This window comes from Cavia porcellus, unplaced genomic scaffold (assembly GCF_034190915.1).
Source record: "Cavia porcellus strain 051 isolate PalLab524CR breed Dunkin Hartley unplaced genomic scaffold, mCavPor4.1 scaffold_28, whole genome shotgun sequence".
Classification (NCBI taxonomy): domain Eukaryota; kingdom Metazoa; phylum Chordata; class Mammalia; order Rodentia; family Caviidae; genus Cavia; species Cavia porcellus.
The window spans coordinates 9438839-9457109 of NW_026947511.1; the positions used below are offsets into that span (position 1 = coordinate 9438839).

Genomic DNA, 18271 nt, shown 5'->3' on the forward strand with positions numbered 1-18271 from the left:
TGCACACAACTTGAGAAAACTCTCCTGAGTGAACAGGGCTTTCACTTTTCTGCCTAAGTCCATAAAAGATGGGCTCTTCTGGATTTCCCCTGTTCCCAGTTCTAAAGTACTTGCCTTCTTTCTTTTTTTTTGTCTTTTTCGTTTTTATGGGTACCAGGGATCAAACTCAGGACTGCCTGCTTTCAAGGCAGGCGCTTATGCCGCTGAGCTAAACCCCAGCCCCATACTTGCCTTCTTTCTAACACAAGTCTTTTCAGCAACCAAGGTCTCTGCTCCCTCTGTGTAGGCCCCAACATTACTGGAGCTTCCTTTCTGGCCAAACTCAGTATGTTTTAAATCATTCTTCTGGTTGTTTCTCGGTGTAGAGCTGACTAAAGTTCCCAACAGTTCCTAAACCACAGTCTGCGTATTTGACTGCCTTGAAATTTCCACCACCAGATTAATCAGACCACTGTCTTTAATCTCAGTTGCCTGCAAAGTCTCTGGACATGAGCAAAATTCAGATGAATTTTTCTGTCCTAATATTACACACAGGGCCTGAAGTCCAACTGCCAGTGGAGGCCCTCCCAACCGAAACCTCTTGAAGTTGGTCTGCTTGGTTGCTTTACATCACATTCTGTTTTCTGAGCTTCGACCAGTATCTTCCATCAAGTTTGGTTCACAGCATTCTAGGGCTGGTTTTCTAGCCAGCACTTCCAATCCTTTTTCAAACTCATGAATCCAGTTCAAAAGGCTTCTGAACCACATGGTCATGTAGCCTCATAGCAACGACCCTATTCTTGGTACCAGAATTTGTCTAGCTACTTTTCTTATCCCTGAAACACAATGCCTGACACCTGAAAAATTTAAGGAGGAAAAGTTGGCTGGCTGCAAGGCTGGTCAGCATGGCAGATGGACATGGCAGGCAGCAAGCATAGAGAGGGGTCAAGAGAAGAGAAAGGGAGATAGATCCTTCCAGGCCACGTCTGCAGGGACCTCCAAATCATAGTTAAGTATAGACACATTAGTAGATGATCCACTGATAAGTGTTACACACCCATGATCTAATCATTCTCAGAAGCCCCATTCATGAACACATGAGGATTTAGATGCATCTAGAGATAAATCATTAACAGGTACATTCAAAAGTGTACTTTTTACTTGCCTGTTTTCCACTGCTTTCTTTCCAAACTTTGCCTTGGGAACTTTTCTAAAAAAAGAATGAATGGACCATATAGAGATGGGGATATTGCACAGCCATTGAGTAACATTTCTCACTTACTTTTGTTGGTAGCTTCTTTATCTAGAAGCAGCAGTAAAATTCCTTTGTAGCCTTCAAATCCTGGATGTATTAACATAGTTTTATTATCAGGTGTGCCAGTACACACCTGTAAATCTATATTTGGGTGGTAGAGGCAGGAGGATCCCTGCAACTTTGGGGTCAGCCTGTGCTGTACAGTGAATTCAGAGCCAGCCTGAACTGCATAGCAAGACTTGTTTAAAAAAACAAACAAACAAACAAACAAACAAACAAAATCTTAACATAGCTCCATTCATCATTAGCTGAGAGTCAGAATTTCAGCTATAACACATTTTGTGACAATTTTCCAGAGGTTGTTTTCAGCAGGCCTTGATACATCTTCTGTTGAGCAGAACACAAAAATGTACAAAGGTCCCTACCCTAAGATTTACACAAGTCTTGCCGACGTGGAACTCTTCTCTAAGATACTGTGTTTACAGCAGAAAGCAAAGGGTTATGAAATGAATCACAATTAAGAATGTCCCATTAATTTTGCTTGTTCATTTAGGAGAGAGAGACTGGCAGCAGTGTCATTTAAGGCCTGCTGAGTATACTTAATTAAGGCCTTGATATGTTGCATGACTTCTTCTAATTGTAGGGAAGGGATAAAGTCAGGCCAGGTGATCATACCAGTGAAACACACTTCTGGACCATTGATGTTGTAGGTGGGGTAAATAAAATTAATGAACAGGCTGTCCTCCAAAATTGGGTGGCATTAGACATTCTAACAGCAGCACGGCGGGGGGGGGCACTTGTGAAATTGTAAAAACTGCATTCTGTGTGTTCATTCCTGATTCTTCTGCTAATATCTCAGTAGCTGTTCAAGATATTAGACAACAAATTAATGACATATTAGACTAAAATTCCCCAAACCTCATCTTTTTTTCCTCCTTATAGGAAGCCATTACTAGCTCTTCTTGGTGGAAATCTTTGTTAAGTATACTCATAATTATCCTGTTGATTCTATTATTTGGCCCATGCATACTTAATTGTTTCTTTGGCTTTGTCTCCTCCAAACTTAAAGCTGTATGCTTACCCAAGATGAAAATGCCTGGTGTCTATCAAGGGCCTCTAGATAGAACCTTTGCAGAAGTAACTTTGACTGTCTTTCAACAACTACCACCCCCTTCAGCCTGAAGAACCCAGATTGGTCATTGCCCATTACCCGCTCACGGCAGTTAGGGTTACTTCTTCAGAGCGGGGAATGTTACAGGTAGCTGAGTCAGTTAGAAATATTATAGGTGGTCAGACAGGGCTAGGTCCTCAAGGGAGCTGGCACAGAGGACCAAATGTCTTATGAACTTAGAGGAGACAGGCACCTCCTTCTGTGGGCAAGATCTCAAGACAAAGGATCAAGCAAATACATCCACGTCCTAAGAAATGACAGTTGAAATAGTTCTCCCTCACCCTGAGGAAGTCAGGAGTCAGCATCCCACCTCCCTAGAGGAAGGGTCACTGCTGTTAAGCATGCCGCTTACCAGGTGACTTGTCCCCCCATTTCTTCCTAATTCAATCAGTTTTACCTGAGCAATCACTCTTATTGGTTAACAGTTCTATCCCACTTTATGCCCACCTTGTAAGTTCCCATTTTTCCCCACGTTGGACCCATCTCACTTCATGATTTTACTCTATAAAAGTCCCTAGAAAAGACAGGGTCCCTGGCAACCCATGTAAGACCCCTTCTGTGTCTCTCAGAAGCTTTCTTTCTCTCAAAAAATATATTCTTCTCTTAAAAAAAAAATTTAATGAGTAAAAAATTCATATTTCTATTTGCCACCAGAGGGCACTCTTGGCTTTGCACGCAAATGTTCCCCAGTCCCCTACAGTTTTTTTTTTCCTTCAGAAAGTTGCCTTTATTGAATTTTACTCCTCTGCTTTTTCATAATTCTTTTTTTGCGATTAATTTTCATGAGTACATGTTTGCAGTACATAATGATTACGTTTACTGTTTAGGAATCTGTACATGTACACGAGACATCTTAATTCCTTTGCCTTCACCTCCTCCTTCATGCTCCCTGACCCCTCCAGCACTTGAGGATTTCTCTGGGGCTTTCCTATGAGGAAACAAGAAACCTTGGCAGCTTCATAAGCAGGCTGGTAGTTGATTCTATGTCAGGCCAGCTCTGGCTGTGCTCCTTTGCCTCCAGTATTAGAATAAATTTTGCCTAATGAATGGCACTTGAAAAGTATTCTCGAGGAAAAGCTAACCCTAAATGTGACCTGAATGTAACAATTTATGAAATAGGTTAATGGATGATCAGAACTTTGGAATTTATCAAATAGTTTAATGGATGATCAGAACTTGGGGAATGGAGAAGACTTTGATTCACTTGAAGACTTTAACTCACCTTGATTAGGCACCAAAAGTTAGTGGCAGTGTCTCAAAATAATGAAAATTATTTCATGTGGGTGGCCATTAAAGATACAAATGTGTTAAATATCAACATAAAATTTTTCAAAATAACATGATCTCTTGTGAGGCTTCACAGGTAACATTGTGTTAATAATTGTTCTGATAAAAATTGCCAGTTATTCTTTATTGAATTATAGATGCGCAGATACCAAGTTCAATTCTAAACTAAGAGGTAAAAGTGTAACTCTGCTGAGCTGTCTTAGTGTTTGTAAAAATAACCATTTTCATTGTCATTGTGCCATCTGGGTTTGTAAAGCCTTGCATAACATTTTGATCAGTGTAACAACCTTTTGACAGTGGACGAGTAGTATTATTTCTTGTTTATTGGGGATGATTTCATGTGTGTTAAATGTTTTACATGTTATATGGATGGATCAAAAACATGAAGTGCTTAGAATCAAAATGTGTATCAAAATCTCGATTTGTAAGAGCTTTGAGGGAGCATCTTGGGGGAGTGAATAGTTCTCATCTTTTTCATCAGTATTTACTGTTTTTCCTGTGGCTACTTCGTGTTTTCTAAATCTTTTGTAGATTGAAACATAAAAACAGCTTCCATACCCCCTTTTAACAGACTCTTCCTGAAGAGATACTTAACGTGCTGTTGACATTGCCTGGTGCTGCTCAATTTGCCGATAATTTACTGTTTAACCCTGGATGGTCTTGACTTTTCTGAGACAGAAATTTTAACCACTAGTCTTAAAATGCAGAGCTAGGTTCAGATTTTTGAGATTACTCTACTTCTATGAATCTTATACATTACACATACACACTATTGTACATCTCTGATATCCAGGAAGAGTGATTTCAGATAGGTTTTTAGAAAAAAGTTGTAAATTGAAAGCTTTGCCAACTATGTATGTAGTCTGTTTGCAGTGGTTAGGGCAGTATTTAATGTCTTTTGGTAAGTTGCTATCAAATAATTCCAAGAGCATGTTAGATTTGCAGATACTTATAATCTCAAGAAAGTATTTGACTCTTGTGGAAACTAGAGAAGAAAAGATTCCTGTCTTCTCACGCTGTCAGAGAGATTGTTAAGATAAAAATGAAACATAAGAAGTCATAACTGGAGAAGTACAAGAAATAGTGTGGCCAAAGCTCTAGTGCTCTCTGAGACCAGAAAATCTCCACCTGCTTAAACCAGACCAAAAAACTACATCTACTAGTGTTCTAGGAAAAAAGATTCTATTTTAGTCCCACTTTTGAGCCAATATCTTTTATTTTTTTTTTTATTTAGAGAAAAACGCAAAACAATAAGGGTAGAAATAGTACAGAATTTTACAAAAAAGGTAAGAAGTCACTAGTTGATAAATTACATATTGTTATCTTAGAAGTAGCTGAGAGCCTGTATCTTTGAAAAGGAACATCTAGTATCTTTTGAACACTCATTATGTATAAGATACAGTGTTTGGAACTGCAGGTGCAGGTCAGTGATAGATCACAGGCTCAGAACGTGCAGGGCCTGGGTTTCATCTCTTGCCAAAAAAAAGTTAACATTTAGAGCCACAGGAAAATGTCTTAGAAGATAACAACTTTGCCTAAAGTAACTTACCTGGAAAGATATTAAATTTTTGTGCATAGGTAGTATTTAGAAGTATAATCTTGTGAAATTCAATTAGTGGCTCTGCTATAATCACTGTAGAGGACTCAGTTTTATTCTGGTCCATTCCAGGTTGACTGATTTTGATAATCTGACGTACTGTGATTACCTTTGCCGCGTCCTTCATGGAAGAGAGAGATGACTAAAAAGATTTTCCCTGACCAGTTTCCCTGAGATGGTCGAACCTGTATGTAGGATGACAGCTTCCGTCCTGGTGGGCTTCATGGCCAGAATGGCTGAGAACCTGCCTGCTCTTCTTGAAAGTGCTGTGAAGTCAGGGTTCTGGCGGCTGACACCCATCTTCTTAGATTTTGAGGACTTTAGCACCTGAAGGCTTTTCTAGCAGGAACAGAGGATAGAGCCACCAAAGCAGGCAAGAACAGTTTCACTGGTCTGGGGGTCAGAGAAGCAGTCCTGACAGCAAATCCAGCAGCAAAGTCCAAATAATATTTACCTGCTGATGCCACCCACTCAAAAAATTCTGCAAGAGTATCCAGGGCACCGAGGCATGAAAACCAAGACTACAGCCAGGGAAAGGACACTGTGTGCTCACATGAAAGGACTGCTGACTTAATTTGTTGAGGGTCAGTTTGAATGACATTTGTTAAGAGAATGCATTTGTAATTCTGAGAAATCTGATGGTCCTTTTAGAGCTCCCAGGGGACACAAGAATGAAGGATCGAAAATCTTTTGTCTTCTCTGAGGCATCACAGCAAGGTAGACATTCTAGTCTACCAGGAATAGAAAGAAGAAAGTTCTTAAGTTGCCCTAAAAGTGAAGTGGAACAGCACTGGGATGGGAGTGACAGATCTGGAGAGGGAGTTTATCCACGGGAGGAAAGCTGCCCGGAAAGAGGCCAGGGGCCTGCACTGGACCTGTTTTCTGCTACCTTCTAGACATCAGAGCTACATTAGAAATCTGTCTTCTCTCCTTCGTGTTGGCTGTCAAAAAGCTCAAAGCTGTGTATGACCCTTTGCACTATGAATAGCAACTGGACACGCAGGATAATATTCTTATGGTACACTGGAGTTTAAAGTGGATGCTGTACCACAAAGGTCTATGACCTATGAAGCGATGGCGAACCTTCTAGTGCTTTCAGTGATAACATACAGCCTGCTATGGCAATTGTGCCCAAGGTTCACCACCACTGTTTTAGGTATCCCAAGAGTGGGTATCCGAGGAATATCCAAATTCCATGAATGGCGGTTCTGCAACACAAAGTGGCAGACTCTGAATTATGAATGTCTATTATGATGCACATATCATATACATTTTATAAATTGGCCTGTATCATACCTGTCATATATATCATTATATTTTAGGCCTACGTGTCAGTCTATGTTTTTATAGTATTTCTCTATAATACATGGTTTTACATCTTTGTTTCTTATTACACAAACATTTGATTTTAAATTCAGTCATTTCAATTATTCTTTAGGTAAAATGTGAAGTAAAAATTTAAAAGAATGTGCTTCTAATTTTGTGTATAAGGTACTGTGGTTTTAATGCTCTAAATTTACAATAATAATGACTATCTCCTACTTGTCAGAGGGGGAGCATAGTTCTTGAGGATTGGACGAAATCCTTCAATTAAAAATGCTTAGCTAATGCTCGGTGTTACACAGTGGATGTTATTATTTTTCCACTGAATGCTCCCAACAGGCAGGTAAGATGATGATTATTGTCGTTGCTTCCTTTTGAGTGGATGAGCAAAGGCAAGCAAGTGAATGGAAGGCCGACCTCAGACTCATAGACAGGAATGTCAAACACTGGGATCCAGAGTAGTCCCTGGCTTCAAAGTTATTATCTAAAACTTAAAAAAAATCTTATTAGTAAGTGTTTGCAATGTACAATGTTTACATTTCTTGTGTGGAGTTGGTATAAATGGCTTGATTTCTTTTTTTCACCCTTCCCCTCTTCCCATTTCTTCATTCTTTTCCATTTAAGAAAGATCTACCGCCCTATGCCCTATTATCTGGCTTCATTTCGCTCTTTATTTATAATTTGGACTTCTCATAACGGAGCAACCATACACTATTTCAGCTCATGTGTTATGTAACATTATGGTCTCAGGCTGCATCCATTTCTCTGCAAATAACACATTTAGTTATTTATTTTTTTAAAGGTCAGATCTTTTAAGACTCTCTTGCGTGTTGAGTCCACAACCTGGGCTAAAGGCAGAGGGTTTTTGTTGTTTGTTGTTTTGTTTTTGTTTTTGCACCTATGTGAAGAGTCTCTTCAGAACTTCCCTAATACAGACTGTCTTGTGTTCAGTTCCCGGCCCAATCAAAGATTTGTGGCCAAAAATAATCACTATGTTCTGCTGTTTGGGCCAAGAGTTGCTTTTTGGAGAAGCAGCACTGAGCAAGAGGGAACCGGGCTGTAGACCAGGGAAGGGCAGGAAGAGGAGAGAGGGCTCCTTCCCAACTTCCCGGGGTTCCAGGAGCTCCGAGCAGGTAGAAGTTAGCGGTTTCAGTCCTTTCCGTCCATCACTGGGGCGCGACGGCTTTTCAGCGCGCTCTCGTGCGCTTTGGGCGTGAAACCCACCGTGCCCCGCACCCCGCGCCCCGAGCGTAGCACTGAGGGGGGTCATCCGGCGCGGGCTGGCAGCCTCTCCTCGGTGCCAGGGCTGCGGCTCCTCCCGTCAAATCTGCGTGCGAGGTTCCTCCAGCCTGGCCAGAAGCTCCTCTCGGACCCCGGCTGACCGCCCTGCTTGCCGGACCTGCAGAGCCGATCGCTGCTCCGGGCGCCGAGAGGACTCCTCGGCGGTTCGGACCTCTCCAGGGCGCGCGCAGCCAGGACCCTGACGGCGCCAGGCCCTTCGCTTTGCAGTTTTCCGACCTAGCTCTGCTTGCGTCTTGATGGAAGCACAGCGAAGCAGTGAGTAGCATCTTCCCGTGGTGCTGGAAATATTAACTTGGGAGTGATGATGACCCATCACCAAGTTTAAAACTCATGGAAACTCTCCAGTGTAGATCTGTACAGTTGTATCCTGTAAATTGAAAACAGGGAACGTACTTCTGCGTGCGTATGAAAAGCTTGTGTTACTGGATACGATCATATATAAGACAACTAGATTGAGTCTAGATGTGCAAAATGTAGGACTAGTAAAAGCAACTCCTTGGTTTACGTATTTAAATTTCCTGTAGCTGAAAGCCCTAAAAGTCTATTGACATCACGCGGGGCGGAGCCTCAATCCCTAAGAAAAGCTGGCGGAGCTGCTAACTGCTCAGCTGCAGGCTCCGCTTCACCATGAGCAGCCACAACAGCTCTGAGCTCCAGGTCCTGTGCAGCTCGGGCCAGCTACTCCTGCAGCCCCTTTGGGATCGTCTGAGGACCTCGAAGGTACCCATCCAGTCGCCCTTTTTCCCGGTCATCTTCGCGATCGTCACCTACCTGGGTTTCTGCCTGCCCTTCGTGGTCTTGGACTTCTTGAGTCCCTGGGTGCCTGCGCTGCGACGCTTCAAGATCCACCCGGATTTCTCGCCGTCCGTGCAGCAGCTGCTGCCCTGCCTGGGGCAGACCCTGTACCAGCACCTGGTTTTCGTGTTCCCGGTGACGCTGCTCCACTGGCTCTGCAGCCCCAGTCTGCTGCCGCCTGAGGCCCCGGAGCTGCTGCAGCTCCTGCGCGATGTCCTGCTCTGCCTGCTGCTCTTCGACGGCGAGTTCTTCGTGTGGCACGTGCTGCACCACAAGGTGCCCTGGCTATACCGCGCCTTTCACAAGGTGCACCACCAGAATCCGGCCCCGTTCGCGCTGGCCACGCAGTACATGAGCCTCTGGGAGCTCTTTTCCTTGGGCTTTTTTGACATGGTGAACATCACCTTGCTGAGGAGCCACCCGCTCACCGTTCTTACTTTCCACGTGCTCAACATCTGGCTGTCGGTGGAGGACCACTCAGGCTACGATTTCCCGTGGTCCACGCACAGACTGGTGCCTTTCGGCTGGTACGGGGGCGTGGCGCACCACGACCTGCACCACTCTCAGTTTAACTGCAACTTCGCGCCTTACTTCACACACTGGGACAGAATCCTGGGCACCCTGCGGCCTGCACCCCTCCCGGAGTGCAGTGGTGACTGTGGGGGGTGCTCCTCAGACTCTGCGCGGCTGTGCGCTTCACCCTCGGGTCAGAAGAAACACTCTTGAGATTTGTTTTCTTCTTTTTAATACTAGTAACTTATTGACTGATGAAAACTGGTAGATAAAATCTGATGTATTGTTGCAGCCGGATAAAGTAATTTATACAATGTTTGTATGTCAACACGATTGTATTTTGGGTGTCAAATTCTAGCTCATTTCAATAGCCTGGAGTCCTGGATGTAAGTTAGACATTCATCAATGGCATGTTTAAATCGTCTCTAAAAGGGTGTCTTTGAAAAACACTCTCTTATGTTTGAAAATGTCCTCAAACTGGGCTAAAAAAGCTTATCTTCAGGGAGGATCCGACTCCAGGATCTATAATCAAACATGTTCCTGCTGGGCAGTGACTAAGATTACAGTACTTTTTCCCTAGAAATGTGTATTTATGTTGAAAAAATGATATTTGTACTTTTAAAATCACAACAAAAAAGAATTGAATCAAACAATTACTGCCTTCTGTCTTACTGACATTTTTATGGATAAGAACTGAAAAGGTCAGGGGGGCTGGGATGGTAAGTGAGCTTCAGTTCCACGAGCCCTCCTATGTGCAGCGTGCTCTCAGGTAGTGGGTGCTCTGAAGGGAAGAGGGGTGCAGCAAAGAAGGGGAGAAGGAGCTGGTTTGTCTCTTTCCGTCTAGAGTTTCACAAAGAGAAAAAACAAGTCATTCTGAATATGTTTTAGCCGATCTCTGCATGGACAACAAATGCAAGAATTAGTCTGTACAGTTTTGCAGAGAGATTTACACTGAAGAGTTGCTGGGTTGTTTGGAGTGGAGTGTGTATGTGTGGGGTTATAAAATAGAGGAGTACCTTGCTTTACAAAACAGGTGAGCCCAGTATATGCGCAGTAGAGTAGCTAATCAGGGTAGAAAGCAATTTTAAGTAAGCCTGTTTTTCATGATGTCTTCCTTAGTCTGTTCAAATGATCAGCACCATATTGCCTCTGTGACCTGGCATTTTTGCATATTTCATTTTCACAAGACATTTATGCAAAATATACTGCCCTTTCTCAAAGAGAGATAAAGTGAAATTTGGCCCTGGATCCCTGGTTCCTGGTTTGTACAGAGATGGTGTCTCAGATATTCTTGCAGAGTAGAGGCGATAGTAAGTATCCCTGTTACTGGCTACACACATGCTATCTGTCTGGATACTGCTTAGTTATTTGAGTGTAAATTTTGGAATACAGTTGATGTAGGGTAACTTAAAAATGAAGATGATTTAGACCATAGTCTATAAAGGACAGGAGCTTTACAGGTAACCCTAGGCTCATTATCTGTGAGCCACGCTACTTTGTTTAAATGAAAGGACATCCGTGGAAAGATCCAGCCTGCGTAGTATGCCTGAAGAGACTCCCCTGCAGTATCCTCCGCCCTCCTAAATGATTGGCAGTGTGTAACCCGAATGCCGTTTCTCTGATGTTCACTCCAACCTGTGTTCTCTCTGCTTCTAAACTGAAGTTACTCTGCCCAAAGCAGGACAGAGGAGGAACTTAACACTCACACTGATTCATAAAAGTGAAGTCTGCTGAAAGGGGAAGCCAGCTGTGAGGTGAAAATCCTGCACTGAAGGCAGGTAGTGGGTTAATATTGAGATCTATGTGGTGAGGGGAAAGAACTGAAGGATGAACAGGAAGATGTGGAGTGTGTGGTATAGTTATTAGCTGTTGTGAGCAGAAAGAAAGTTGCCCTGTAAATCTTGGATGATGACAATGTGTCAGAAATCACCCTCAGAGATTTTTAAGATTGTGTAATGTTGCCTTATTATATAAGGGAATTTTAGATCTGAGGCAAATTGCCCATTGGAAAATGTTAAGATTCAGAAACTTTCTCACGTTGATATGTCCAGTTTTAAGCCTTGAGAAGAGGACCTGGGAAAGTGGAGAGGAGAGGCAGTTTTTCAGGTAGTTTGAGGGCTTCATCCTAATTATGAATAGTTACATTTGGAGGCATTCTCCTGCGGTATTTCACTTGGTCTTTGTAGCAATACTCTGAGGGATACGGGCTACTGATGTGGTTTACATCTCATGTCCTCCCAAAGCCTAGGGCTCAGTAGGTGGGATGTTTGAAAGCAATTGGATCAAGGGGTGCTGTCAGCAGTTGGGGTCTGCTTAGAAGTGGTGGGTCACTGGGGGCTTAGCCTGGCAGGCTGTAACTCAGCCACAGCCTCCTCCCTCCCTTTCCTCTAGCCCTCTCAGCTCTCTTGTAGTGAGTACTTTTCCCTGTGCCTTGCTGATTTGGAATGGGCCAGTCATGGACTGAAACTTGAGCCAGAGTAAAGCTCTCTTTACCTTTTGTGGTGTCAAGTGTTTTGCCCTAGCAATGAGGAAAGTGACGGAGACAAAGATTATCATTGTCATCATCCTATGTTAAGGAGAGTTGGTACCCACAGCAGGTAAGTGGCTGCCTAAGTTACTTTTTACTTGTTGCTAAGACAAAATGCCTGATGCCCAAAATTAGCAAAGGAAAGGTTTACTTCTTATAGTTTTTGGAGGTTTCAGTCCACACTTAGTTGGCTCCAAGGCAGGGTGGCATGGCAGAGCCACAGTTCATGGTGGTTGCAAACAGCAAGTGGATACCAGCAAGAGTGAGACACGCCTTCTTCCAGCCATTACATTGTATGCTGGCTCCACCAGTAGGTGGGTGTAGCACTGACACTGTCAGTCCAAATACTAGACAATGAACCAATCACAAATGCACAATGCAAACGCATGAGGCCTGGGGGCCACAGACATAAACCATGACAGTGCCATTTTCTAAGTAATTTAGAGAAAATTCTCTCAAAATTTGGCCTCACATATTTACTACCCATCTCTTCTGATGGTTATAATTTTCACAATTTCTGGAAGGAGGCAAACCCTCAGTGCCAACATAGTTTCTTCTTGCTCTTCTTCCTTATCTCTGTGACTGATACCAGTGATTCTCTGACCCACTGTTTTGACAGTGATGTTGCTAGAGTGAAAGCTTCTGCACAGGTTGGGGGAGAAAGCCAGGGAAATCCAGGGGCAGGCTAGTCTAGATATAACATGCTATCGAGAGGTAGAATACATCTATAAATATCATGCACAACACAACTACCATTTTTTTATTCTGTTTATTATTTATATCTTGTTCCAGCTCTGTGCCTAGTATTTCATGTAGTCTTAGCAAGACCTGACAAATGTTTTCTGCATCTCTGTTTGTTCCTGGGCCAAGAGCACAATGCTGAAGCTGGATTACCTTAGTGGAACATGAGTTCTGGGACTTAAGAGCTAAGCAACTTTGAACAAGTTACTTAACTAACCTCTGTGTGTTGGTTTCCTATCTACAAAATGTTGTTTATCAAACATGAGCTTCCTGTCTTATTAGGGGCCACATCAAGTCGAGTTTTTGATTCTTTCTCTATTACAAGTTGCTACTCTGCCACCCTATCCAGGCAATAGTTTTAGAAAGAGACAGAAATCTGTTTGTCTTATTCTACTTCCTCGCCTGTGACTCAGCCTACCTCTCCTCTTCCTGAAACTTACTCTGGGTCACCACAATGTGTCTAATTCTTAAACCCAAGGATCCCTTCCTCTTTGGTTTTCCATCTCTTTGGCTTTTTGAAAAATTCTGGATTTGTTTAGCTAACCACCCTCATCTTAGGATGTGGTTCTTTCTTGGCTAGTGAGTTTTCTCCACGCCTTTTTCTTTCCTAATTCTCCAACTATTTCTTCTTCCTTCAGTGCTCCTCTTTCACAACAGGGAGCTGAACACAAGGCACTATCTTTCTATTGAAAATAAAGTCCCTATTGTGTGCAATGATTGTCCTTATAGCCATCTCCTATGTACTCTGTAAATATCCGACTGCGTTGCACTATAGTATATATACTCAATGGGTGCATGTATGCATATGTGCACATACCATGTTATGTGCAAGATACACATATATAGGACTATATATACACCATGTATTTGCACATCATATACACAAGCTAAATGTAAGTCTATATACACTATTATACATGTACACACAAATTTATGTACTATATATACATGCCAGATATTCACTAGTAAACTCTTTGCAGGCTATGTACATATATGTGTACATACTGTACATGTACAATATATTACGTGTAATCATGGTATGTATAGATATTATATGTGTATGATTGATACACACAGACACAAACATGACCATTTTTGTCCTGTTTAGCATTTATCTCTGTCTCCAGTTCTGTGCCCAGTTCGATGTTACAAGGATTCTGGAAACATTAGGAATGTATCTTTGTTATTAATCATGGCTTTCTTCACCCCATCTTATTCCTATCTCCATCATTAGTCTATCTCAGTATCTTACTCAGACTAAGCTCACAGCTCATAATCTATGTTTCATAGAAGGAATCAGGCAAACAAATCCATCCAGTTTAATGTGACCCGTGATACAATAGCAAGATAGTAACAGTGTAATGGAGTAAAGAAAAAAAACAACAATAGGCTATTAGAGATAACTAATGAAGGACTTATGTAAAGGCCCCACCTGGCAGAAGACAGAGCAGCTGTAAAATCAGAGGGAGATGGAAGAAAGTGACACTCATATACCTGGTAGAAAGCTCAGGGCACTGAATGAACCAGAAGACTTCAAGGCATCTGCACAGCAAGGTCAGTCTAGCCCTAGACTTGGGGACCAGGGATGAGCATTGGTTGTAAACCTTTTGATGCATCATTGAAACTGTTTCGGATGCGTGCTCATTTAACTATGTCGCAGGCGTTTTGAGAGATCATATGTTAAATAGGTTTGAAATAAGCATTAGAGTTGCTATAATTTGTTGACTAATAATGAGTAGATGGATGGAAGTGCTGAAAGCTGGACCAGGGCAACGAGAAGGTTGACAGGGTGCGCCACAGATTTTAAGCAAAGAAGTGAGGTGAATGTATTTGGCTAAACACAAACACTAGCAAGTGAGAATATTGGTGTTTATTGCTGCTAGGAAGCAATGACAAATTCTGTCTGGATGTCTTTGTGGCTTTATGTTTATTAACTTCGTGACCTTGACGAAGTTACTTAAACTCTAAAAGGCTCAATTTCCTCGTCTATATAAAGGGAGTGGTTGTACTACCCTTAGAATTGTAATGAAGAAAATAATATTTAGAGAACTTGGCACAGAACTTTTTTACAAATGACTGCAAAACAATTATTATAGATGAGAGATAAGGAGCCTGTCCTATCTCAGCACAAAATTAGATGAGATGGAGAGGAAGAAATCAGTTTTTCCCATTATTATAAACTCTTCCTTTTGAAATAAACTTTCAGGGTTGGTGTTTATTCCTGCAAATAACACACGTATCTGACAAGGTTTCAAACACTCAAGAACAATAAAAAGTAAAAAGTAAGTTTCTATTCCCATTCTATTAATTTAGATAAAAATTTATTAACCCTCACTTTGCTACCAAACCAAAAAGTAGACTATGTAGCCTCTCTCGTCCTTCCTTCTCTCCTTCCCTCCTGCTCCTTCTGCTTTTAAGATGACAGTGCACTAAATGGTTTATAAAAGTTACAAAAATAAAATTATCATGAGTAGAAATGCTTTAGATACAGCTCTGAATGTGCTTCCCTCCTTTCTCTTTACCTCCTGATTATGTGAAATAAAAGGATTGATTCCTTCCCACAGTTTCTATGGAAGGTCACAGCATAACCTGTCATATCTTATTTTTTGGGTCTCTCAGGAATCTTAGCACTGGAAAGTGCCCTGTTAGGGTCTATGGAATAAAATCCTAGGACTTGGTGCCTGCAGAGCCTGGGATTAGGCTGCTTAATTATCCGATTTTTTTTCCCTTTTTTTGGTGGTGATGGTTGGGATCATTCCATCACTCTGAGTGTCAATTTTCCTCTCTGTAGAATGCATGGAGAGTGGTATAGTAGTAACTCTCCCCCTCTTCCTTAGGCTGCTGTGATGACCATGTGAGACAGAATTGTAAAATGCAGGGTAGGTGGGTGCACACCATCTACAGAGTGTGACAAAGTGGCCCTTAGGCACCTATGAAGGGAGGAAGACCCTCGGGCTCCTGGCTCTCCCCTTCACAATTGTCACAAGACCCCACCCCCCTCCTCCATCAAACCACTGCTTCTGGCTCCGTTTCAACCATCTATCCCATATATTTCTTTCTTCTGTGCACCATGGTTCTTGTTTTCCTGCTGAATCTCATGAGGATCTTGGCTGTGGAGTTCCAGTAATGCGGTGTGTATGTGGTGGAGGTGCAGGGCTCAGAACCACCTGAGTCATCAGGAGCAGGCTCCTGGAGCAGGCAGCACGGCTTGCAGAAGCAGCCAGAGCGGTAGCACTTACTGTAACCGTGTTAAATTCAGGGTGGTATCATCCTGCCTCTCTCGCCAAGAGGAAGCTCTTCTCTCCTGTGTCAAGGACAGGCTCTAAGCCAAGAGCTCCAGCTTGCTTGCTAGATAAGATGTTGTCAGCACAGAGTTTTTCAAAGAGCCTCTTGCAATTGTACTTTACCTGGAAAAAGTCATTGCCTACTATGCAATTTGAGTTCTTTGTTAGGAGGAGGAAGGAAAGCTGCTCATACTTGACCGTTTCAGTGTGGCTTAGATCCAGTATGTCTGAGGGAGGACGACTCATGTGCTGACACTGCCAAGTTAGGAGATTCCACAAAGGCCAAAGCTGAGGTGCTGGGGTTCAGCTTCCCTATTTTACAAATAAGAAAACTGAGGTTCCTGAGTAGGAAGTAGTTTTTCCACGGGTCACATAGCTGGGCTGAGCCTCAAAAAGCTGTGCTCTTCCCGTTCTACTCTGCCGCTTCCTTTGCCCACTCTGGATTCTCAGAGTCCCTGGAGTGAGTCATCTGTTGTTGTGTGCAAAAAGTGCATTTATGGGGCACTATTTAGAAATTGTTGGGATCTATATTTGCTGGTAATTTCCTGAACTGCTCTGCTGACTTGTAGGAACTTGAGAAAAACATTACAGATTTTCTAAATCTATTCTGCTATGTATTGTGGAAGACAAATAATGTAAAAATCTATCCTTGTGAACTCTAAAAATCTCTATTTAAAAATGTGTAAGAAAGAATTCATAAAACAGATACATCTTAGCAGTAAATTCAGCAATGAACTATTAGCATATGTAATAATAAGAATAATAATTATGCTGAATTTTAAAAAGGCCAAATGGTATATGTTGTATGGTTCCTTTTAAATGATACTGCAGAACATGCAAGCAGATGCATTTGGTTAAAGGTGGATTAGCAGTTGTTGGGGGAAGGAGAAGGACAGCAACAGAGATTTCTAAGGGATATGAGGCAGTCTCTAGGGATGATGGGTGTGTGCACTTTCTTGACCATAATGATGTTCTCAAAGGTGTGTATGCATGTGTAGGTCAACATTTATCTGGTTGCAGATTTTAAATATGCATAGTTTATTGTATATTGATTATGCTACAAGAGATGATGATTATAAATTAATATGATTTCATGTTCTGAGTTTTTGCAGCAATGTCAGTAATAACAAAGCACTTAACATGGGCATGCATATACAAACACACACACACACACACACACACACACACACACACAGTCCAAGATCTATCTTTGTTCTTCCTTACTCTTGATCTACTAGAGACAGCCTCTTAGGAGAAAGAAGATAGACCTGCATGCCCAAAGTATCTATACCCTTTCTCTGAGATTTCCTGTTGCCCCCACAGAGAGAGAGAGAGAGAGAGAGAGAGGAGCCCCTTGTCACCATGGATACACTCTATGATGCTTCTATTACAGTCACATTTTTCTAGACCTGAGTTGGAAATCTGATGCACAGGAGAAACATTAGATTGTCTCTGGGGAATTTACGGTATGTAAATGAAGGTACGAAGGGAAGTCCTTGGGGGATTTCATCCATACCATGTGAATGATGACAGAATGAAAATTCATCTGCAGTACCACAGAAGAAAGAGCAGGTACATATTGAGGGAGAAGAAATGAGACATACATTTCCCTGGGAAGAGAGTAGGGGAAAAAGAAGTCCTGACAACAGTCATCTGCCTTGGTTTCTAGAACCTCTAAGTCCAAGTTCAAGGCCCAAAGTCTGTTGTGTTTTTGGCTTTGAAATACATAACTTTCACCAAATTCACTTCCTTGGCTGCTCAAATGTACTTCTGATTCTTACATTCAAGAGAACGATGGGTTAAAATCAAGGCTCTGGTCATCTTTCCACATTTACACTGAAGGAGGAAATTCCTTTGATGCAAGTCAGTCTTAGAAGGGTGGTGTGAGTCTAATCAATGGGAAATGAATAGCCACATCCTAAGCGCTAACCAGAGGCGTAGGCATCCCACAGGCAGGACAGGCAAACTGCCTGTGTGTGGTTGCTGGGCCCAGCACAAAATGAGTGTTCCAGTCTCATTTAGTGGCAGTAAACCTCATCTCAATCCATCTAATCCTCAGGGTGGGCAAGTGTTGTTATTTTATGGCAATTGGAATGCAGAATTTATTTCATACTTCATGAAAAGACACTTCAAGTTCCATCGAAGTGACTTTGAGTCCAAGCTTACTTGGAAATCCAAACCTTAGCTGAATCTCTCTCTTCCCATAGAGAGCATATCCTCATTTCCTAACAGATCTCTTTTCGCTTATGGGTTCCTTAGAGGGGCATTGGCTTCTTCGTGCATTTGAGGGCTCTGTGAATGCTAGCAGCTTCCTAACACACAGCCCAGCTTCCTCTGGACAAACTTCTCATCTGCTGTGGCATGATGCTGGTCCCTATTTCCAGGCCTGTCCCCCCCCCCCAACCTTTTTCATTTGTCTTTTGTCTTGTTCTTACTCTAATACTTATAAAATGTTTACAGTGTTCCAGATGCTCTGCCCATTTTACATCTAATAATT

At 42.3% G+C, this 18271-nt stretch overlaps 1 protein-coding gene across 1 annotated transcript; it reads left to right on the forward strand.

Annotated features, from left to right (window-relative positions):
• Positions 1-8368: 8368 nt before the first annotated feature.
• Positions 8369-9875, forward strand: Ch25h (cholesterol 25-hydroxylase). Its single transcript, XM_003473549.4, has one exon. The coding sequence runs from the start codon at positions 8542-8544 to the stop codon at positions 9433-9435; it is 894 nt and encodes a 297-aa protein (XP_003473597.2). The 5' UTR covers positions 8369-8541; the 3' UTR covers positions 9436-9875.
• The last annotated feature ends 8396 nt before the right edge of the window (positions 9876-18271 follow it).